The 25,594-nt window shown below is 33.6% G+C and overlaps 1 protein-coding gene across 1 annotated transcript in view; it reads right to left on the bottom strand.

The window, feature by feature from the left end:
- Positions 1-7,422: 7,422 nt before the first annotated feature.
- Positions 7,423-25,594, bottom strand: part of LOC126891111 (SCY1-like protein 2) — a 242,079-nt gene continuing 223,907 nt past the window's right edge. The window contains exon 9 of the mRNA XM_050660294.1: positions 7,423-7,745. Coding sequence (XP_050516251.1) covers positions 7,423-7,745 — 323 coding nt within the window. The remainder of the gene's footprint in view (positions 7,746-25,594) is intronic.

The raw sequence follows: 25,594 nt of genomic DNA, 5'->3' as shown, positions 1-25,594 counted from the left end.
AATAATTAAATATAAATACTTTAAATTAAAAATTAAGAGTTTTGTAATAACAAAACCGTAAAGTCCGACATCCACAAGATGTCACTCTAGCGCGGTAGTTTTGTTATTACAAAACTCTTAATTTTCAGACGAAGTAGTTTTCAATCCTAATAGCAAATTTTTAATATTTAAAATATTATTTCGGCAGATTTTCGGCTCTTATTGGAGCATCATCAGAAAGAACGTAGGCACTGGTCTCCATATTTTCTTCCAAAACTACTTCGTCTTTCAATGCCAGATGGCGCTAGCCACCTACTATCATCACTTCAGTTGCAATGGGTGGGAAAACCTCTCGATGCGAATCAGTTAAAATATGGAGAACAGTGCCTACGTACTTTCCGATGAGGCTCCAATAAGAGCCGAAAATCGCGATTCAAGGGACTGGACTGCACTCCGTATTCTAATTGAAAAGTAAGATTGTTTTGCCTTCGCATTGCAACTGAATTAAAATGGTATACATTTTTATTTTATAGTCGTATTACTCCGTAGAGTAACTAAGTGCATTTTTCCGTTGGAACTTTACCAGCTGCAGACGGGGGATGTGAATTGCATAGTGTAGAATTCCTTCCCTCTCGTCTTCACTGCAGCATCCATTTGACTTCCAAATTGTAGAAGTCTTGGAGGTGTCACCAGGAAAGTGTACCAATAAGTTTTCAATTTAAAAATCTTTTAGTGATATTTTTAATATTTTCAATATTAATAATTTACTATTAGGATTGAAAACTCCTTCGTCTTTCAATGCCAGATGGCGCTAGCTACCTACTATCATCACTTCAGTTGCAATGGGTGGGAAAACCTCTCGATGCGAATCAGTTAAAATATGGAGAACAGTGCCTACGTTCTTTCCGATGAGGCTCCAATAAGAGCCGAAAATCGCGATTCAAGGGACTGGACTGCACTCCGTATTCTAATTGAAAAGTAAGATTGTTTTGCCTTCTCATTGCAGCTGAATAAAAATGGTATACATTTTTATTTTAATTTTCAATTTAAAGTACTTATATTTAATTAATAAAGACTGTCGATCTCTTGTCCGACAAATTTACAGCCGCGTTTCTTTAGTCCGACAACGTAAGTATGTTAATGACGCGGAACGCGGAAATGCGTCCAACCTGCACTCTAAAAGTTTTCAGAATGTGGTAGACTCGCTCAAACGCAGCAGTTAAGACCATTTTTAAGACTTTTGTAATCATCTTCCAAAAAGGACCATATACTGTGGACTAATACATAGCTACCATGTTGTAAATGTGTGCAAACATATACAAGTAATTAAATAGTATGTCATTAATACATTCCAACTTTCACTCTTAACTGTTGAAAAATATTCAGTGAAGCAGAAAGTCTGGAAGAAATGTTTTAAAGGCGCTAGAAAAGTTAAAAAGCATCAGAAAAATATTAAGCAACGATAGAATAAGCACCAAAAGAATTAAAAAATGTATAATGCTTCGTGGTCTTGTGTTTTTTTCGACAGTTTTTTGATATTATATAAGCTTTTACGATGCATTTTCGACGTTTTTAGATCCTTTTCGATGACTTAAAGTTTGTTGTCGTTTTCAACCTATTCTTAACACAATAACCGCCACGTTAAAATTTTTTGTTTTTGCCTTCAGGCTCCACGTTCAGAATCTCAATGTCAATGTGAATTATATTTAACTCACTGAGCGCCTGGGCCAAACAAGGCGCGAGTTAAATACAACTCACGTGGCGTTAAATGTGTTAAAAATTATTGGTAAAATATTAAACTTAATCTGAATGTATTTTCTTGCGGCGTTTTAATACAATTTGGTATTTTTAGTGGGAATAAGCCGCAATTTTACTTTAAAATTAAGTTTATTTGACGTTACGACTTCCACTTCGGAAATCGTTATCAAACTAATAAATAAGTGCAAAATTTAGTTATCAAAATTGTTATAGAAATAGGTACCTATTTTGAAAACGATTTACGAAGTGAAACTGGAAACGTCAAATAAACTTTTTAAAGTAAAATTGTGGCTTATTCGGACCAAAACTATTAAATATTAAGGTGTACTAAAGTGTCATACTATCTTTTAAATATATATCGCAGTAAAAAATTTAGAAAGCCAGGACTATATACTAAATTTACAATCAAGGTGCAGTAGAAATAAGCAAACCAAGATACGTTAAATGCTACTAAGAGCACTCCCGAGTCATAATTTACAATGTATAAACTTTGGAAATTATGATTTGGAAGTGCTCCTAGTAGCATTTAACGTGTCCTGGTTTGTTTATTTCGACTTCATCTTGATTGTAAATTTAGTATAGAGTTATAAGCAAGATTTAGAAAAGTAACTGAATATACCTCATAAAAATATAAAGCAATTTTACTCTCCCTTAAGAATATGCATGATTTAACGGTTAATATTACTCACCAACAGCTCTTACTGATTTTTTTTTCAATCTTATTGTTATTTTAAATTAATCTATAACTTTTTGTCTAATGTGTGTTTGATTTATAAAAAAAGGAAACGTTTAATTTGTGTTTAAAAATTTTGCAAGTTAATTTTGTCAGTCCCAACACGGTGAATATTTACTACAATAAGTATAAAAATTAATGAATCTGTTAACAAAAACCATCAATCTAATCTATATAATAAGCTTTAATATCGAGCCTCGACCTACAAAGCGATTCATCAATAAATAACTATTACAACTTCTAATGTTACCAGTGCATTGTTTAACGTAAAGATTCTCTGTGTTCTATGTAAGTACATATTCTATGCAGGGTGTTTCAAAAAAGATAACACTGTCTCCAGGATAGATAAAAAAACTAAAAAATAATTGGGGTTTTGTTAATAAAAAACTTTTGTAACTCCATTCGTTTTCAAGATACCGGGCATTGAAAAAAAAATTAAATATTTTTTACGATTTTGCTAAAACTGCTGTCAACATTGTAATAAAATGTGGTGGATCTTGGGAGGTAGTTATTATGAATTTTTTGATACAATTTTTGATACAATACAATTAAGAATTTTATATTTATCAATGGCGCGCTTACGGGAATTAAATGGTTTGAATTAAAAAATAGTACGCCGCTGAGATATTGCGAATTAAAAACCATTTTTGAATTATTCGTTCAATTTTTGACAAAACATCTCTCTTTTTTCCTCATATGAGGCGAACTTTTTATGCAAAAAAATAAAACATCTTAACGCGTACAAATTATTTTAAGAAAGTTTTCTATACCATAGGTACTTGTAGAAACTTATTTCAAATAATATGTACTTTGTAAGTGTTAAGATGTTGTATTTATTTATTTCGATAAAATCCACGCCTCATTTTTGTCACAATTTGAACGAGCAATTCAAAAATTATTTTTAATTTTAAATATCTCAGTGGTGTACTCTTTTTTTTATTCAGACCATTACCCGTATGCGCGTCAATGCGTCTGAATTGTATGTTAAAAAATGTACAATAACTATCTCTTAAAACTTACTAAATGTAATTACCAGCTTGCCAGTGGTTTCCGCAAAATTGTAAAAAATGTGTAATTTTTTTTCTTCAATGCCCTGTATCATGAAAAGGTATGGTGTCACAAAAATATTTTATTAAGCAAACCCGATATTTTTTTTTAGTTTTTTATCTATCCTAGAGACGGTGTTACCTTTTTTTGAAACACCCTGTATATAATTGTATCTGAATACTACATTATTAATAGTTTCCGTATATGTACCAAAGAGATTTTACCAGTAATATCAAAATATACTCTCCAAAATGCAATTTAGTTCAATATTCTATGCCTTTCGTATCAACTTGTAATAAGTGTTGGCTAAAATTTAACAAGATGTCATATAAACAAAAACTATACTAATAAGGAAAATACAAATTCATAAAGTATGTACTGAAGTCTAAGTAATTCACAAAAAATCTGGTAGAAATGTATACACCAACTTTAGAAGAATCGCTTTATTGGATACGATTTACAGAATATTGACTATAATAATCCGAAACAGGCTCAGCACATAGAAAAACAACATAATTGGAGAATATAGCAATAGAAATGGATTTTTATAAAATAACAGTAGGAAGATCTAGAAGAGAAAGGATTACCAATAAATGCACTAGAGAAATAATGGGAATCAAACGAACAATAGCAGATGACTTATATACAAAGGACATAATCAAAGAATGGATAAACAACGAATACCAAGAGAAATATTAAAATGGCAACCAGAAGGAAAAAAAAACAGCAATAAATACTAAATTATCGATTAAACAATATTTTTTACTCTATAGCAAAATAATGTCTAATAAAAATTCTTTAAACCATTTTAAATTTTTCCTCACACAATTTCCCAATTAAAATAGCGAAAACATCAAATATTTATCATTTGCCAAGAAACCTTGGAAAATATTATTGAGTGCCAAAGTTTTGAGACTGTAGTAAAACTTTTATCAAAACTTTCCGTAGATATACCAATGCTCTAATTACTTTAATAAACGGACTAGAATTGCAATTATAATTCGTCCGTTTAATAGCTCAAGCGCTGTTGCTAGAGCCATTATTATAGTTGGCCTTCGTGATACTTTGTAATATTGTCTTTGAGCAGATTTTATAATGATGTATATTACATATTATTACTATATTAACAAAACCAGAAAAATATGAAAACGTGATAAGAAACAATATAATGTATTCATAAAAACAAGATATCGGGGTGTTTATCCTGATTTAAGCCATACGGCTTCCACTTCCTTTAAGAGGAAAATGCATTCATCACCAGATACCTACGGTATCAAAGGGATTGAGCTCTGGTGGGACTCTAGGAGGTGACTTGGTGTGCTCAAGTATCTCCCAAAATTCTTGTATAGATCTGGACGTCCAACGCCTATTTAAAAATTTTAACTAATTTTGCCGTATCTTTATTTTGTTTACACTTTTTCTCTGTTTTACTCTGAATAACCTCAGGGACTCATTTAAATTCGCATTGCCATAATGATTTCCAAACTACAATTAAATTGGGCACCACTGATAGAGCAAGAAACAGGGAATAAACTCGGGTGAAAAGATGAACTGTAAGCTCGATGCACACTTGCTTGTTTTTAAGTTGTGTGCACGCTGCGAGCAAGCTGCTTGTTTTTAAGCCAAGATTCCCGTCAATACACATTTGAGCAGTTTCTAAGCGTCCATACAAGCCAGAAATAAACAGCTCTCTATCTAAGTTGAAATCCATCGCGCGATCAACGTGAAGAACCTCAACGTGAAGAAGAACCTCATTGTTGAAGAACTTACGAGATTGGTATGGTGTTGAAACAAGCATGCTATTTAGGGTGGCAGTAAATAAAATTAAGATAGGTATGATGGTAACCAACGTTCTGAAAGGACATGGTACATGAAGAAGAAGATCAACGTGTACTCACTGATTGCTTAGCACAGAATGCGAAACCGCATGACTTGTATGACTTGATGTGCAAGCCGCGTGCACGTGGCGGCGTAGCAGAAACTGCCGTGCTCTCGGTCCACGCCGCTTGTAAGTCACTTGCAAGCAGCTTGCACGCCGCGGCTCAGTTCGGGTGTGCAGTGGGCCGAGCGCATGCCAGTTTCTGCTACGCCGCCCACGTGTACCTGGCTTGTAAACAAGTCAGCCGTTTGGCAGTCTGTGCTAAGCAATCACTGAGTACACGTTGACCACGCGATGGATTTCAACGTAGATACAGAGCTGTTTATTTCTGGCGCGTATTAACGCTGAAGAATCGCTCAAATGTGGTATTTACGGGAAGCTTGGCTTGAAAAGAAGCCAGAAATGTGAACGAACCAGATTCTATGGGGTATGTGCATTATTTAACTAAGAAAGTACTGATCTAAACGTTAAGAAACATACCAAAATTTAAAAAATATAAAAATATATTGAAGTATACAAGAAAGTAAAATCAAAGTATATGCATGCTTTGTTTTACTCTTTACATTTGTAAAATCTCTTTGGATAACTATACCGTTTTATAATCAAAGCATTTATTGCCTTTGTCACGAATTACAGAGAATCGTTTACGTTACATTGTGAATCACAGTTAATCGATATGAGGCATCTTTTGCAGCTTACGTATTTAAAAACTTGCAAAAATGGCTTACAGGTTATATTCTCTATGCATTCTAGATATCAGTATCTGCCTTTTTGGTTGATGCGCACATAATATTTCTTAATAGAAATCGCCAAAAAAACTCTAAGGTTTATTCTGATCATTTTTTAATCTTAGGTGGTGGGAGTATAACGGCTGGTCTGATCTTAACGTGTAACACCTCGTTGAAAAGAAGGTAGCTCAAAAAGTATATATTGAAAAGTTAGGGGCTCGAGAGTGAATAACCAAAGAGTTCTTAGGCATATAGCGCCCAGACGGCTTAAAATACGTGAGTAGGTATAGGACAGCTTGTAGAAAAGCGGAGAAGTAGGGAGGTACAATGACATACACAAATCAAACGTTCCATCTGTGACAAACGGACATTAGGCTTTTTATATCTAAGCACTCTAATGTACAGAGATGTGCAAGTATAAAGGGCTGGAATACTCAGATATAATATTAGCCAGTATCAGATACAAACAAATTTTATTTATTTTTTTAATATATGTCAAAGAAGTCTAGATCAAGTCCTGAACAGGTCTTGATCAGTTTGAACAAGTCTAGAACCTATCCTGTTCAGCTTTGAACAAGTCTAAAACATGTCCCAATCAGCTTTGAACAGAACCTGTTCTACACCTGTCCAAATCTGATCTAGACCTGTTTGAGATCTGATTGACAGTTTTTTAAATGATAAATAGATTTTTTGTAGTTGTAATAACCGCCTAGTAATATATCGGAAAATTCTAACCTTTTATTCTTGATATTCTATGAGATAAATTCTATGACGTGACACCTCTCATATTTCTGTACGTTAAGTCGTTTAGATATGAGCACCTAATGCCCTTTTGTCACAACTGCAACGTTTGATTTTTCTATGTCATCGCACCTTTCGATTTCTCTGCTTTTCAACAAGCTATTTTGTACTCACGTATCTTAAGTTGTTTGGGCGCTACTTACATGTCTAAGGACTCTTTGGTTCTCTTTTCAACGAGATGTCACAGATTAAGATAAGATGAGCGGTTATAACCCTACCACAAAGGAATAAAAATGACCAGAATGAACCTTACCTTTTGTTGACGTTTCCCCATGATGATATAGCGTGAAGCGCGTCCATCAAAAAGGCAGATATTTTATCTTGTTGATCCTTTACTAGCATAAATATGAAGTATTTTGTAATCCTTAAATAATTCACAGAATAAAAGCAATAAATGTAACAGAAAATAAATGATCCACATAACTGATCATTATTGAGTAAGAAATCAGACTGAAGATCTTGAGTAGCAAAATAACTATATCTTCATATCGACTAACTTATTCACCATCCTTCATAAATCTAAACCTATCATCTAAAGACAATATATAAAATATAAAATAGAAACTTACCGTTGGTGGCGATAAGTTTACTGTCGACCCTCTTCGTTCTTGGGGACCTATACTGGAATGCCGTCTAATAGGCAGGCCCCCTCCAGGCGTACCCCCTGGTGAGGAAGCACACGATGGGGCTACCCGTATTTTTGGTGTCATCAGAGTATTGTCGGAGAGTCGTCGATTCGGAAAAGCGTTGACTACTCGAAGGAAGTTGCTGTCCGGTGAGGAGGGGGAACCTCCAAACCACCAACTTCCTAGCACTCCTCCTGTAAATTTACATATTATATGGATGAGTTTTAGAAGGTACACATTAGAGATAGCTTATATTTATTGAATTTATTTAATTACCATACCAAACATCATTTTGTAGGTTCTTTTATTAAAAAATTGAATTTTGTAAAACTGATAAAGGGCCTAGCCGGGTAAGATGGTGAAAAATGCCCCCAACTCGATTTGAATTCCATATAGGCCACCGTTTAGCACATATAGAGAAACTCACTTTCTGAAATTTTTAGCCCCCTAAATGGTCATGTAACCCACCTAGAGCCTAATTAGGCTTTTTATGTTTTTATTTTTTATCTCAGCCACATCAAGAGCTAGCCAAAAACTTTAAATAAAATAGTTGTAAGTTTCAAAAAGTTCTGTCCGAATTTTTTTTTATTTTTGGCAGGAAATTTAAATTTTAGGACGATTTTAAAATTTTAAATATTTTTTTTTACTTAAAAGTATTTTGCAATCTGTTGAGTGTCAACAATAAACAAAAGTGATTACATTGACTAAGGACAAGAAAGATTTAACCCCCTGGTAAAATCAAAGTACAATTTTTATAAAGTTGTGTAGAAAATAGTTACATTTTATGACTACTAACTAATTAGTTTAAAAGTTTACTCTAAATGGTAAGTCCAATGGTGTGAACCCCTTTAACCTAGTCTGTTCTTGGGAATTGTCTAGGAGGTTAAGTGCAAACTGGTTTTCATGATCCTCCAACTTGGCAATGTGTGCAGCGCTACGTTTTGTGATGACTTCTTGTACCATATCCGTTTTAAGGTCTCGATGAATAATTCTGTTGTTGATGTACCAAGGTGCATTAGTGATGGTTTTGAGGGTTTTTGATTGGAAGCGTTGGATGATTTCGATGTTGGAGTGAGTGGCTGTTCCCCATAGTTCCAACCCATATGTCCAGATTGGCATAAGTATTGCCTTATAGAGCAGCAATTTATTATCCAGAGATAGTCTTGATGAACGGCCCATTAACCAATACATATTTCTGAATTAAAGACCTAGTTGCTTTCTCTTGGTCCAGATATGTCTCCTCCATGTGAGAGTTCTGTCCAAATGAATACCAAGATATTTTATCTCGTTGGCTGATGGTAACTGGTGATTGTTTAAAGTTACAGGAGGACAAGTTCCTCTTCGTGTTGTAAATGTAACATGAATAGATTTTCCTTCATTGACTTTAATTTTCTATTCCAAAAACCAAACTTGTACTCTGTCTAGATACGCTTGAAGGAGATGCGAGGCATAAATAGGGTCTGTGTGTGAGGCTAGGATTGCAGTATCGTCGGCAAATATTCCTAGCATCATTTCTTCTGTAGGTGGTCTCTCCTCTAGTGGTTCCTGAATAGTTGGAGGTATATCTGCGGTAAACAAGAGATACAAGGTAGGTCCCAGCACGCTACCCTGTGGTACGCCAGCTTTGATAGAATAGAGTTTGGAAATTGCATCTTGGTATTTAATAAAGTAACACCTACCTGACAAATATGACTCAAGAAGAATGTAAAAGCTGTGCGGTAATGTCTTTTTAGCTTGTATAGGATATGGCCTTCATGCCATACTTTGTCAAATGCCTGCCTAACGTGAAGAAATGCCACTGAACAGTACCTTTTGGCCTCAAAATCAGCATATATGTTTTACCAGTCTGTGAACTTGTTGGATTGTTGAGTGATGGGACGGAAATCCAAACTGGTGGTCTGGAATTAGATTTTTGATCAAGGGTTCAAGTTTTTTTACTAATAGTTTTTCGAAAACTTTAGACGTGATTGACAAGAGGCTGATTGGCCTGTACGATATAGTTCCTTCTTGAGGTTTCCCCGGTTTTAGAATGGTTATTATCTGAGACACTTTAAATTGATCAGGAAAGTAACCTAAGTTTAATATGGCATTGAATACAAACGTTATAAGTTTTATGCATTTGATAGGTAATTCTTTCAACACTTTTCCACTGATCAAATCGTACCCTGGAGATTTTCTATCGTTTAAATTATTAATAGCTAAGATGACTTCGGACGATTTAAATTTCGGAATAGGCAAACTCATTTGATATGGACTTTGAAGAAATGAGAATACGTCTACTTCCACAGGTGAATTCATTTGATTGGGAGTAAATACTTCGGAGAAATACTCTGCAAAACAACTTGCTTTCTCTTGTGCACTACGAGCCCATTCTCTGTCCGATTTGATGATTGGAGGTGACGGTTTCTGGGGCTCTTTAAGTTTTCTCGTGGCTTTCCATAGCGAATAATCGCTATCTTTAGTGGAATCTAAATTTTCCAAGTAGTACTGAAGTGATTGGTTTTTGAGATCTTCGAAGAGCTTTTTTAATTCCCTTGATGCACTATTGAATCTACGCTTATCAGCAGGATCTCTGGTCTGTTGCCATCTTTTCCTCAACCTTCTCTTTAGCAATTTTTTTTTGGCAACTTGTCATTTATTATGCATTTATTTTTGTATTGTTGGTGTTGCTTGCCAGGCAGCTGATTGGATATTTGTAGTTAGTTGTTCCACAGCAAGAAAAAGGTCCTCTTTGGTTTTTAGTGGAATGTCTAGAGACACCTTGTTCTCCAGGATAGGTCTGAATTTTGGCCAGTGTGTGCGTCTGTTATGAAGTGAGGGGGATATTTCTTTAATAAGTACCTGGGTTCCAACTGTGAATAGTATAGGCGAGTGATCAGAAGATAATTCGTAGCATGATGTAGCTTTTATATTAGACCTAGGGATGTTCTTAACTACAGCAAAATCGACCACATCGGGGATTTGATTTCTGTCCGAGGGCCAGTATCTTGGTTCGCCGGTTGATGAATAATCCATAATATTTGACTCTATGATATTTAAGAGAACTCTACCGTTTGTGATAGAGTGTCGTGGGGGGCAATACAGCGCAGATACTGTAAGTGGTCCATCCCAGTCTTCAACCTCAATATTGGTCGCTTTAATATGATTTGTTTGGTACTCGCCAGCATTATGATGTTTTATTGTATTTCTAACTATAATAGCAGAGCCTCCACGTGCTGATCCATCTGGATAATTAGTAGTATATATAGTATAGTTTGGAATTTTAAGGTAACTATTTTGTGTAAAGTGAGTTTCGGATACTAGCAGTATATCTATTTTATGAAGGTGTAGAAAGTATTTGATTTCCTGTGTATGTTGTGATAAGCCATTGGCGTTCCATGAACCTAGTTTTAGAAACGCCTCCATCTTAGGGTTCTTTAGCAATGAGAGCGGTTAACAGGTTTAACATTGTGCTCATTTGTTCTACCAATTTTTTGATCATATTTTTAAGTTCGAGCATGTCAATGGATTGTTGAAGACTGGGAGCTGTATTTGATGGTATTTGATTACCAGCGGTTGCTATCTGAGCATAGGTTACATTCGGGACTACTAAGTGTTGGTTTGATTGGACAGGTTGACTTGTTTGTTTGCTTCTCAGTTGTGGAAATGCTCTTTTTTGCAGCTCTTTGTGGACTAAGCACCCACGATAGTTTGCTGGGTGATTTCTTTCACACAGCACGCATTTCACCTGGTTGTTTCTTTTTTTGTAAGAGCACTGATCAGATCTGTGTTTACCCGCGCATTTTAAATTTTAAATGAGTATAAAAAAATAACTAACGACATTCGTTTACACGAAAAAAATTTATAACGTGTATTTTCGCATAATGTTTCACCCTGAATTTTCTCAGATTTTAAAATTGGTGAAACGTACAACTTTTTGATACAATTTTATACATGGTGTTTAAAAAAAAGGTAACACCGTCACTAGGATAGATAAAAAACTGAAAAATATTTGGGGTTTGCTTATTAAAAAATTTTTGTAATGCCGTCCATTTTCAAGATACAAAAGAAAAACAAAGAAGAAAACAAAATTTGACACATTTTTTACGATTTTGCCGAAACTACTGGCAACACTGTAATAAAATTTGGCATGTTTCAAGAGGTAGTTATTGTGCATTTTTTGACGTACAATTATTAAGAATTGTATATTCATCATTGGCGCGCATACGGGCAATGGTAAAATTTTTAAAGAAAAAAGATAGTACGCCACTGATATATTTCAAATTAACAATCATTTTTGGATTCCTGGTTCCATTTGTGACAAAAAATCTATCTTCCCATTTTTCATACAACGCGCCATTTTTATGCAAGAAAAAACATCTTAACCCTTACAAAGTATTCGAACTACTATGTTGTGTCTATACAATCTCCATTATACTCGTAACTCGTACATCCATGATAAAAACTTAAGAGGAAACAGTAGCGATCAACAGGTAGCGAAAACGCGTTCCAAGATTGCGGCTGTAATTTTGAATATTTTTTCGAGATATTTGGCAGACGTATTCGTAATATAATAAAGAATGGCGGTACAGAGCCCAATTTGAAAAATATATTAGTATGTGGAAATGACTCTGTAATTAAAAACAATATTAAAAAAACGAGCCTGTACCGCCATTAAGAAGAACAAAAAAATACACTTTCTTCAAATAAATTTTTTATCCGATGCCTAGATTTTGTGTCATTTTGGAACTACTAATGAAATAAAAAATTTTAGTAGTTCCAAAATGACACAAAATCTGGGCATCGGATAAAAAATTTATTTGAAGAAAGTGTATTTTTTTGTTCTTCTTAATGGCGGTACAGGCTCGTTTTTTTTAATATTGTATTTAATTACAGAGTAATTTCCACATACTAATATAGTTTTCAAATTGGACTCTGTACCGCCATTCTTTATTATATTACGAATACTTGTGCCAAATATCTCGGAAAAATATTCAAAATTACAGCCGCAATCTTGAAACGCGTTTTTGCTACCTGTTGATCGCTACTGTTTCCTCTTAATTTCAATACTTTGGAAGTATTTATATTTTATTTTTTGTGTGAAAACGGCGCGTCGTATGAAAAAAAGGGAAGAACGATTTTTTGTCACAAATGCAACGAAGAATTCAAAAATGATTGTAAATTTGAAATATGTCAGTGGCGTATTATCTTTTTTTCTTTAAAAATTTCAAACCATTACCCGTATTCGCGCCAATGATGAATATAAAATTCTTAATTGTATGTAAACACAATAACTACCTCTTAAAACCTGCCAAATTTTATTACAATGTTGCCAGTAGTTTCGGCAAAATCGTAAAAATGTTTAAAATTTTGTTTTCTTCAACGCCCTGTATCTTGAAAATGGATGGCATTACAAATATTTTTTAATAAGCAAACCCCAATTGTTTTTTAATTTTTCATCTATCGTAGTGACGGTGTTACCTTTTTTTAAACACCATGTATAAAATTGTTTCAAAAAGCGAAAAAAAAAACAAAAAAAATTTTTCGCTAGCTCTCATTGCGACTGAGATAAAAAAAATATAAAAAGCATAATTAGGCTCTAGGTGGGTCACGTGACCACGTAGGGGGCTAAAAATTTCAGAAAGTGAGTTTCTCTATATGTGCTGAACGGTGACCTATATAGAATTCGAATCGAGTTGGGGGCATTTTTTATCATCTTACCCGGCTAGGCCCTTTGTTAGTCTACGAATCAGAATACACTCTAAAACTACGTGGACTTTCGACCACAAAAGAGCCCTTATATAATTGCTAACTTATATTTATAGTTGCTCCATTTTATCTTTGCTCAAACGTCATGATTCATTTTCAAACAAGTTAAATTTACATATTAAATGAAACGTACGTCGATGTGCAATATCATTTATACTTACTGTCAATGTTATAATTAGGAAATGGCTATTATCGTTGGAGGTATTTTATAAAATGATATTATATATTCAATTATGTTATAATATATTTAACATAATCTAACTTTTAAAAATAAACACAATATAAGTTATAAATTCCAATAAATACAAGAAATGCGCTAATGTCACTATCACAGATCATGACAAACGTCAAAATTCATAGTAAACAAGATATCAAAGACATGCCGTATTGTTTATTCTTGTTTAACTAATGAAAAGTAATTCGTGAATAATTTAATGCATGGGCAAAGATAGAGTGGAAGAACTATAAATAGGGTACATGCACCAGTTGTTGACCATGTGCTAGTTGTTGGCCTACTAATATGATTTGATTAGAATTAGGAAAATGTTGGTATTTTGTTAATTCTAACTACTTTTTTTAAGTTTGGCAACATAGCTCCCAGAGTATGACACATCTAATTTCAAAGCAACCATTACATTTTAGTCAGTATTCGATGTTGAACGAGACACTGTTCTGTGCCGCTAGTTTGCAACCGAAATTTTGTTATTTACCTAGAGAAACTTGTGTTGGTCTGCATAACGAATATAAAGTTATTTATTCAAATAACGTAAATTTTAAAGTGGCCAACTACTAATGCATGAAATTATCAATGTATCAGTTATTGGCCTAGATGGCCAACAACTGAAACATTAGATTTTGTAAGAATCTAGTGATTGACGTGTGTTAAAAACTAGTGTTTTATGTGTGCCCAATAACTAATTACATATTATAAATTGTTTTAGAAAATATGCCAAAACGATCTAAAACTGAAAACAATTATAAAAAAAAAGTATTCCGAAGACGATGTTAAAAAAGCGTTAGAGCAGTGGTTTCCAACCTGTGGGGCGCGCCCCCCTAGGGGGGCGCGAGAGTGTTGTAAGGGGGGCGTGCAGCTGTTTCAAAAATATCATTTTCGAATACAAACCAATGAAGTCGAATAGGTGTCAAAAAAATGAATGTACCTATTATCTAATGCTATCTGCATCTATTGGCATAATAGCTATAATGCCCAGTGAATATGCTGATCAACTTAAAATCATTCCACTTGCAGGTAATACGAGGGAAGACGAATATCTGAAGATCTATGCGATCAATTAATAGAAAAATAAAACTATCTTCTTTCTCGTTGCCAGTAGATGAAGCTACCGATATTCTTAAGTATGCATACTTTATAACATATGTAAGATATGTTGTGGAAACTGAAGTTAGAGAAGACATATTATTCTGTAAACTTATTGAATACAATACTACAGCAAGTAAAGTTTTTAATATCATTGATAATTTTTTAATGAAAATGACATATTCTGTGGGAGAACTGTGTGGGACTATGCACATGGAGCTCCATCTATGGTAGGAAAAAATCGCTTGTTTTAAGAGATATGGGTGAAGATCTACGAACAGTATTTGAAATTATTATAAAAAGCTGTAAATTTTATCAAAAATAGCCCATTAAGAGGAAGGCTTTTCGCAAAATTGTGTGATGCCATGGGCTCAGAATATTATATTATATAGGTCACTTCGTGGATCACTTCTATATTATTGTGAGGCACGTTGGCTTTCTCGTGTCAAAGTACTTCAATGGGTGTCTGAGCTAAAAGAAGCGATCTCCATATTTCTTACTGATAATAATAGAGAATAAGCAAACTTGTTTTATGACACGATATTCCTTGCAAAACTTACGTATTTAGTTAATATTCTTCAAAGACGCAGTATTTTAAATAAATCAATGCAAGGGTCTCAAAAACTGTGGATAATAACTTTGAAAAATTTTGACATGTTTCCCACTTTTAAAATTACCTGTCTTGCTCTTGCTGATAAAATAGAAGAAAGTAAAGTTCTTATTAATAATCATTTGACAAGCCTATGGAAGCAATTCTCGTTTTACTTTAATGATCTTGACATATCCAAATATGAATGGATTAGAAACCCGTTTGTGATCGAAAAATATGATGATTTTGGCCTTACGACAGCAGAGCAGGAAATGATAACAGACTTAACTAGTGATAGCAAATTTTCAAGATTGAGTTGAGAACTTGTAAGATTAGATTGTTAAAAAATTAAGGGGGCGCAACAATTTTATTTCTTGAAATGGGGGCGCATGTACAAAAAGGTTGGAAACCACTGCGTTAGAGTTAATTAAAGATGGTATGAGTGAGCGAGAAGCCGCAAGAATTTTTAATATTCCCAGAGCTACTATAAGTTACCGGAAAAGTGAAAAATTTCATAACAAGATAACGCATGGACCAGATCCATTTCTTTCGAAGGATGAAGAGGAACAACTGAAACGCTGGATTTTTCATTGTCAAAATAGAGGATTTCCTGTTCGTGTTGACGACATTAAGGACTCCGTTAAATCATTTTTAGAGGGTAACCCTAGAGTTAATCCATTTGTTGAAAATAGACCAGGTAAACATGGCTATCAGCATTTCTAAAGCGCAATCCCAACATTTCGCTAAGGACTTCAGAGGGAGTGACATCAGCAAGTTCAAACATTAACCAAAGAGATATTACCAAATGGTTTGACAACATAAAATCTTATCTAGATAAAAAAGGAATTTCAGACGTTCTTCAAGACCCAACAAGAATCTTCAATGGTGACGAGACATATGTTTTTATTTATTTCCCAAAAATAAAAAGGTTTTAGCTATGAAGGGTTCCAGAAACGTCTATGAAATTGAAAATAACCCAAAGGTTAACTTAACAGTTATGTTCACTTTTCCTGCAATAGGTAATATTTTACCTCCTATGATAATGTACCCCCAAAAAAGATTGCCAAATGATATATTAAGTGCTGTGCCGAATTCATGGGTTATTGGTTTAACAGAAAAGGTTGGATGGACAACAAAATCTTTTATGAATATATTGGAAATATATTTAACCCTTATTTAGATCGAAATAATATTACAAGTCCGGTGATACTTTTTGTTGATGGGCATAAAACCCATTTAACTGTACAGACAAGTCAACTTTGTACAGATTTGAAAATTGTTTTAGTAGCTTTATATCCTAATGCCACGATATTAATGCAACCAGCGGATGTGGCTGCATTTAAGCCTCTAAAAACTTTTTGGAACAAAGCTGTGCTTTAGTTTAGGAGAGATAACCCCCAAAAAGTGTTAACGAAAGTACAGTTTGCCTCTGTTTTAAAATCTGCTATAGATAGGTTAAATCAGAAGTGGGTTTAGGGCATGCGGTATATTTCCTTGGAATTCTTGTGCTCTTGACTATTCAAAATGTCTTGGGAAAGAATTTGAAACTGAACATAATCTGGATGAGCACAATGATTTACCAACACTTATTGATCCAAATACAACAATTTCTTATAAACGATTTTGTGAAATAGTTGGCAATGACAAAATTAAACAGCTATGTCGAAATAATTGTAAAATCTCAATCTGATGATTACCAAATATTGAAACAAATCTTTTCAGTATTTACAGAAAAATCCTCGGTAGAAATATCTACAAAGGACGAACAAGAAAATATTTTAGACGTAGAAGTAAAATTTTTAGACGCAAGTGAAGTAATTTTCGATATAAATGATATACCTGTAATAATAGATGATACTGAAATTGTAAACATTCTTGAAATCGATAACGAAACCTTGATAGCACTCGAGAATGAAATTTTCAACACACAAGGAATAGAAGAATATGCAAATCAATCTGAATCAAGTGTGACGAAAACGGTTAAAGAAGATCAAAAAACCAAAAAACCCGAGAAATCCCTAAACATTTCTGAAAATACATCTGTAAATGCTACAAATAAATCTATTGCAACTTACTTAATATGGCCAGATACTCCAGCACGAAAAGGAAAGAAGCAAACTCAAAAGCTTCCATTTGTTCTAACTTCATCAGAGAGAAGAAAAATAGAAAAAGAAAAATGGAAAAAAAATAGAAGAGGAGCGTAAAAAGGAACAGAGGAAATTTGAAAGAAAGGAAAAACAGAGTATTAAAGAAAATCAAAAGAAAATAAATAGCTCGAATAATAAGAAACCCAAAAAATTAGCTAAAACTTTTAATAAATCTCAAGAGAAAAGTAGACAATCCATAGAAATGACCTCAACAAAATTAAAAAAAGGTGTAAAAGTTCACTTTCCCATTGAAAAATATCAAGAAAAGTCATTGAAAGTGTTTTCTCCTTTAAACCAGGAAAGTAGAAATAACGATACTGAGGGGAGTACGGCCCTGACAATGATAATATACATCACCTTGTAAACCGCTGCGAAATTTATCAGTTTTTAAATGATAAAAACACAGTTTAAAATTATTTTGTTAGTTCCTCCACATTGTTATAGTGGAAACACCATGTAAACCTCGCAAACCTGACGTGAGTACCAAAAACCACATCATATTATATTTATATTAATAATAATATAACCTATAAATTATCCAAGAAATATAAATAGGACCAGTTTTGGGCCAAGATCCACACAGGTTTTTGAACCGGCGACAGGGCCGGCCTTGCAACGTCTCCAAAATTAATCAAACATGACTTCGAATAACACCATGAACACTACCCAAACTACATCTCGCATCTCATATTCCAGTGTTGTTAACACGTTTAAACAACCAACAAAAGACGAAGCCATAGTTCTTTCGAGTATTGAAGGAACCAAAGTTCAAGAGTACATCATAGCCGTCGGTTCAATAGTTGGTCCACGTAACGTATCTTTCGCTTCCAGAGTAGCCAATAATAGAATATGTATATATCTCTCTTCTAAAAATATGGTTGATTCACTGCTGCATTCCCACAAATACGTCAATATAAAAGAAGCTCAAGTAGAAATAAGAAGACTTATCACTCCAGCTCAAAGACTGATAATATCAAACGCTGGTCCTTCTGTTCCAACCACGCTAATTGAACAAGAACTACGTAAAATGGGTATAAACGCCGTCTCTAAAATGACTTTTCTTAGGGTAGGAATGCTTGAAAGCGAATACAGCCATGTCTTGAGTTTTAGAAGGCAAACATTTATCACACCTTTAGAAAATATGTCCATTCCCGATTCTTTCATGATCTCTCATGATAATACCACTTACAGACTATACCTTTCTATAGAAGGATTCAACTGTTCAAAATGCAAGACTATTGGTCACCAGGAAACAGAATGTCCTGACAATGATAATACAATCACTTCCAATGCAACCACTTCTAATACAACCAATCTTGACTCAACCAATTCTAATCCACCCACTTCTAATACAACAAATCCTGACCCAACCAATTCTAATCCAACCACTTCTAAAGCTCTTCCAGAAACCTCCCAAAACACACAATATATAACAAATCTACCATATAACCAAACAGAACAAAAACCTTCTGACAAAGCCTTAATATCCACCTCTAACGATCACCCAGCATCTTCCCAAAACATATTAGATCAGATCCCAGACGTACAGGTCTCTAATAACCAATTAGAATCTACCATAGAAACTGACGACATGTCAAGACCTACAAATAATACAAATGAAACAAACACTTTAAAAATCCCAACATCATCAACTTCCAACAAGATCAGCAATCTTACTCCATTAGAAATAACACAAGCTAAAATTATTCCAAACGTCACAAAACATCTAAAAAGGCTCATCTCATCCTCTCCAGAAATCAACGAAAATACCACACAGACCGATTCTCATATCTTCACTTCTCCAGTAACAAGGAAATCAAAGAAAAAAACAAAAACGTCTAACAGAAATTCTCGATATGAACTTTTACTTTCCCTAGAGACAATTAAAGACAAAATCGCAAACAGATCACCACCATTTGTCCTTAATTTCGACGAAATATGTGACTTTCTCGAAAACACATTAAACGCAAAACATCCCGAAATAACCTCAAAAAACTATTCGAACGAAACAGCCGAATTAATTCAGATCCTTAATTTTGTTCACGCTTATACCCACAATTCAAAATTAAAAAATAATATAACTCGATTAAGAAAGAAACTAAGCCCCAATAATTTCTCTTCCACAGAAGACACCGATGAAACACATTCTCAGTCAGAACTCGAAAATGTCTAACCCCTATATATTACAGTGGAATATCAATGGGTTCTACACCCATTTAGAACAATCAAAACTTCTAATAAATGAAACATGCCCTAAGATCTTATGTCTTCAAGAAACTCATTTTAAGCAATCCAATATTAATCTTCAAAACTACCAATGTTTTCCAAAAAACAGAATAGCACAACAGTCAAGTGGCGGAGTAGCTATCTTTGTAAGAACAGACCTAGAAGCTAAGCCAATCACATTAAGAGTGTCCTCAATTTCAAAAAGAAAGAAGATCCCATAGAATCACAGACGATGACCTCAAGACAATCCTCACCAAAAAAGTTTCATCAGTGTTAACATATTTAAAAGACATCAAATTGTATAACTCTGTATAATGTAATACTTTGTATTGTTATATCCACTAATAACCCTGCGCGGTTGATGTGGTTTTGTGTTTTAAATAAAAAAAAACGATACTGAGGTTTTTGAGCAACCACTACCTGAATTTGTCAAAGTTCCTACACCAGAATTTCCTCACACAAAATCATTAAGCTCTGTAAATAACCAAGATAATATTGACATTTTCAAGCATTCACCTACACCAGAAGCGAATTTGAGAATATCTCCGAAAATATTTCTTGCCCACACTAAATCTCCAAGCCCTGAGAAAAAAATTTTACCCAAACGGAAATTATTTGATGATAATACAAATCAGTCCTGAACAAAAATTACAATTCTGTCTGATAATTTATTATCAAATATTCCTTCACACTTCGAAAATCGAAACTTGGTATCAAACGTTCTTCCGCGTTTTAAAAATACAAACTTGGTATCAAACATTCCATCACATTTTAAAAATCAAAAAGTTTCTAAAGGTGTGTGTTATCTATGTGTACTAAATATTACAGAGTGTAAGAAAGGCATTAGATGCCAAATATGTCTTAGAACATATCATGTAACTTGCATAACAAGATTCTATGGCGACAGAGATCAAGTATATGTTTGCGAATCTTGTCAGAATAAAAAATAAAAGTTTATTTTGACATATATTTTTTTTGTGTCCACACTTATCACAAAATCCTTGCTTACCCAAACACCTACCTATCTACCTATTGTAACTTACGAATTATTTGGTAAAATATCACATTAAAAAATGATGGCCAATCACTAATACATATGGTGTCAATAACTGGAACAAGGTGGCAAATAACTGGTTCATTTGCACATTTACAAAAGACCACATATAAAATATTTTCAGACATGAAAGATTAACATAATAAAATTTTGCAATATGTAGCAATAATAATAAAATTCCATGATGTTAAAAATAGTTATAATAGGCCACAGTGACAAAACATTTCATAGATATATCGACGTGCTCTCCTTAAGAGGCCAATAACTGGTGCTTTTACCCTATCTGCCCAAATTTTACTGATAATAAACTCCTTATTTAATTCAGGATGTCGATATTCTCCTATTTGATTTCACTATTTATAGTGCCGTAGTGGTAATTTCCATAAAGTTTATGTGCGACACTTCGAAGGTTAATTAATAATCACTGCAGCTGAACAAGATTTGCCAGTTAATTACTTCAAATGATATCAATTTGGTATATTATGGGTGAATAATTATTCAGGAGTAGGATGTATCCCTATATCGACAGGATAATCTGCTAATAATATTATTTACCTATGACAAATAATAAATCAAATAAACTTTAATTAATACGTAAGATGATCATGACATTATGCTTTTAAATATACAGTGTGGAATCCACTTATGGGATAGAAATATTTGTACCCATATTTTTAAAAATTATACAAAAATCCCGAAATCCGTTAAATTTTAAATATAAATGTGCGCTTATTAAACATAAATTGAAATGTACAAGGTGTTTCATGCAAGTCTAGCACAGTCCACTCATATTATTTATTTTTAGAAACACCCTTTAAATTTTTTATTTTTAATCGCTCCTAAACCTGATCTCAACAAATTAAAATATATAGTAGGGCCTATTATGATTAGTACGGGGTGAAATTTTGAAAATATACATTGTAGATACCAGTTATGGAATAACATTGTTTGAGTCCTAGGACCCATCAAATTTTAAATTTAAATATGCGCTTTTTTGATCTTAAATTTAAATGTACATTGTGATTCACGGAACTGTTCTACAGCTCTGGCTGCTTCCCGCACTTCAATCTCAAGTTTGGTCTATTCTGCCAATCCTCTCCTTCTATTTCTAATCTTCGCATGGCATCCATTATTCCTTGTTTCCAAGATTTACGGGGTATGCCGCGTCTTCGTCTAGTTGTTGGAGTATAGTCTAAAATATTTCTTGGCCATCGTTCATTGTTCATGCGTTTTACGTGTCCATACCAAATCAGTTGCTGGAATTCAATTCTGTTGTCAATGCTACATATCATAGTTTTAATCTTTGATTTTAATGAAACACCCTGTATATTTCCATATTTTTTAAAGCTTCTTAACAACCTGATGTCAACGAAGTATATTGTGTAAAGTCTATTATTAGTAATGCAAGACGAAATTTTGAAAATATTTTGAGTAGGTTTCAAGTGAATAGAGCAAACGGAGACGCAGGTTTGCCTAAATGAAACAAAATAGAGAAATAAAAATATAGGAAAAGGAATCAAACGCAGATTTTAAAAAAGCAGTCACAGACTAATGAATAATGACATACGCGGTAGAAACAATGGTCCAAGAGCTGTGAGACATTTTTGAGTAGGTATTTTAGGCAACCTGAAAATTTTTCAGGTGACTCTTCCATGATAGCCTAATACAAAAATGCCGGTCTGGCTGGAGGGTAGCGGTTATTTTCCCCAAAAATCCTCCCCCCCCCCAAAAATTAAACAAAAGGGTAAAAATTGTTATTACAAAAAATATCATTGACGTGACTTTGAAGTACATTGAAGTAAATTTAAATATTCAAATATAAAGAAAATAAACAGGCCAGGAGATTTAAGGGCGATTTTAACTCTGTAAGATACTTGCATGGGCGCCCCAGGATTATTTTCAGGGGATGCATCTGAACTTCAGAAGATTTCATCTGAATATGTACATACTATTAACGAGTATAAAATATACAACTATACATGCATAGCTATGTACATTCCTTCCGGACAGGGAGGTGCAATTGTTATTTTGAAAGGGTATTTTTAAATATTAAAAATAAATATTCTAAAAAAAAAGACAGGTTTTTTTGGTGAAATTTTCCAACTGCCAGGTCATCAAACAAATTACGCGTGCCTATAAATGAAAAGCGCTATAGGTAAGCAGCAGTGTGAGAAAGATCGTATATCGGTAGCTGTTTGCGTCCTCTGTTGTAGCTGAGCGAGTCCGTTCGCTCGAGAAAAATCACGTGACCTTTAGATATCCATGTTGTTGTTTCTCGAAACGTTAGAGTAATTATTATATATTATAGTTTTCTAATTTTTCTTAATTAAATAAAAAAAATACGTACTATACAATAGATTTTGGAAATATGATAGAAAAAAGCCAAATTTTTTATTATAAATATATAGGTAGAAAAGTATAAAACTATAAACTAAATTAATTCTGTGTCCAAATCTTGTACTTCTTCTTGAAACTCCTCATCTGAGCTTAAATATTCATTCTCTTCTTCGTCAGACTCCCCTCGAGACTCAGATTCCTCTTCTACATGATCTGTAAATAGTTGTAATATGTATTTAGAATTATTTAAAAATTAATTAGTCATTAATTAGTTGAGTTGCTACGTATTCTCCGTCCATTTATACGGAGTCGAAGCCTGGACAATCACGGGCGCATCTGAAGAAAGACTTGCCGTTGTTGAGATGTGGAGTTTTCGAATAATGTTAAATATATCATGGACACACGTAACAAACACGGAAACATTAAGAAAGATGAAAAAGGCAAAAGAAATACTCAACACTATGAAGGAAAGAAACATGACCTACTTTGGTCATATACTAAGAAATAAAAAACGTGATGTGATTGGTTATATAAGGAAAAGTATTAAGCATTGTATGTAAGCATGTGTTGAGTATTTCTTTTGCCTTTTTCATCTTTCTTAATGTTTCCCTGTTTGTTAAGTGTTGTGTCCATGATATTTTTTACATTATTCGATAACACCACATCTCAACAATGGCAAGCCTTTCTTCAGATGCGCCCGTGATTGGCTTCCGTCCCGTGACAGGATCCGTGATCCTGGCTTCGACTCCGTATAAAAGGACAGATAATACGTAGCAACTCAATTAATTAATCACTGATTAATTTTTAATTAATTCTAAATACATATTACAACTATTTACAGATCATGTAGAAGAGGAATCTGAGTCTCGAGGGGAGTCTGACGAAGAAGAAGAGAATGAACATTTAAGCTCAGATGAGGAGTTTGAAGAAGAAGTACAAGATTCGGACACAGAATTAATTTAGTTTAAAAGTTTTATACTTTTTTACCTATATATTTATAATAATAAATTTGTCTTTTTCTCTCATATTTGCAAAATCTATTGTATAGTACGTATTAATTTCCTTTGATTAAGAAAAATTACTTAAAAAACTATAATATATACAATAATTATTCTAACGTTTCGAGGCACAACAACATGGATATCGCCAGGTCACGTCATTTTCTCGAGTGAACAGACTCGCTCAGCTACAACAGAGGACGCAAACAGCTATGGGTATACGCTCTTTCTCACACTGCTGCTTACCTAAAGCGGTTTCATTTATATGCACGCGTAATTTGTTTGATCACATGGCAATTGGATAATTTCACCGAAAAAACCTGTCTTTTTTAGAATATTTATTTTTAAAATTAAAAAATACCCTCTCAAAATAACAATTGCACCTCCCTGTCCGAAAGAAATGTACATAGCTATGCATGTATAGTTGTATATTTTATACTCGTTAATAGTATGTACAGATTTAGATGAAATCTTCTGAAGTTCAGATGCACCCCCTGAAAGTAATCCTGGGGCGCCCATGCAAGTATCTTGCAGAGTTAAAATCGCCCTCAAATCGCCTGGTCTGTTTATTTTCTTTATATTTGAATATTTAAATTTACTTTCAAGTTATACAAATGATATTTTTTGTAATAACAATTTTTACCCTTTTTTTAAATTTGGGGGGGATTTTTAGGGAAAATAACCGCTACGCTCCAGCCAGACCGGCATTTTTGTATTAGGCTATCATAGAAGAGTTACCTGAAAAATTTTCAGGTTGCCTAAAATACCTACTCAAAAATGTCTCGCAGCTCTTATACTACAAGACCTGAAACAGAGAACAAAAATGTTTCTAGAAACATCAGAGACAAAAACCCTTAGAAAAATCGATGATAACTTACTATGCAAGAGATCTAGAAATACAGACAGACGATGGAAATATAATGACGATGGAATAGAAATAGTTGAGTACAATAGAGCAATCATATAAGCCGAATGACAACAGAGTATCAAAGATAGCAAGAGAAAGTTCTCCTTAACAGGCAGACTATCAGTGGGAAGACCAGAAAACGATGGAGCAATACTTTGAATACTTATACAATAATAACAATAAATTAATATATCTATTACATTTTTTTCTATAAACATATACTAATGTCTAGAGATTTGTTACAGTTTGTTTATGTTAGAAAATATAATATGTCTTAAATCATAATGCTAATATTATTGAAAACTCAAATACACCTATACTAAATTTACAATCAAGATGCAGTAGAAATCAGCAAACCAAGATACGTTAAATGCTACTAGGAGCACTTAATCATAATTTACAATGTATAAACTTTGCAAATCATGATTTGGGATTTACAATGTATGTACTGTTATAATCCTATTTGACATAAGAAATAAAAGTCTATAGTTATATTTAAAATTCAAGTAAATATAAAGGTTTTCGTTTTTCTCGACCGCGGGCATGTAAATTTGGAACACCCTGTATAAAACAAATTTTGTATAGGTAGTTTTTAAGAAAGTGTTTCGGAGAAGTGTTTACGAACCCCAGGAACAATACGACTCAAGTAAACAATTAGAGTGATGTTTAAAAAGAAAGTGTTCGTGGAAAGGTGTGAATAACCACCGGTAATTCATATT

Source organism: Diabrotica virgifera, chromosome 1 (genome assembly GCF_917563875.1).
Source record: "Diabrotica virgifera virgifera chromosome 1, PGI_DIABVI_V3a".
NCBI lineage: Eukaryota > Metazoa > Arthropoda > Insecta > Coleoptera > Chrysomelidae > Diabrotica > Diabrotica virgifera.
This window is presented reverse-complemented; position numbering and strand designations above follow the sequence as displayed.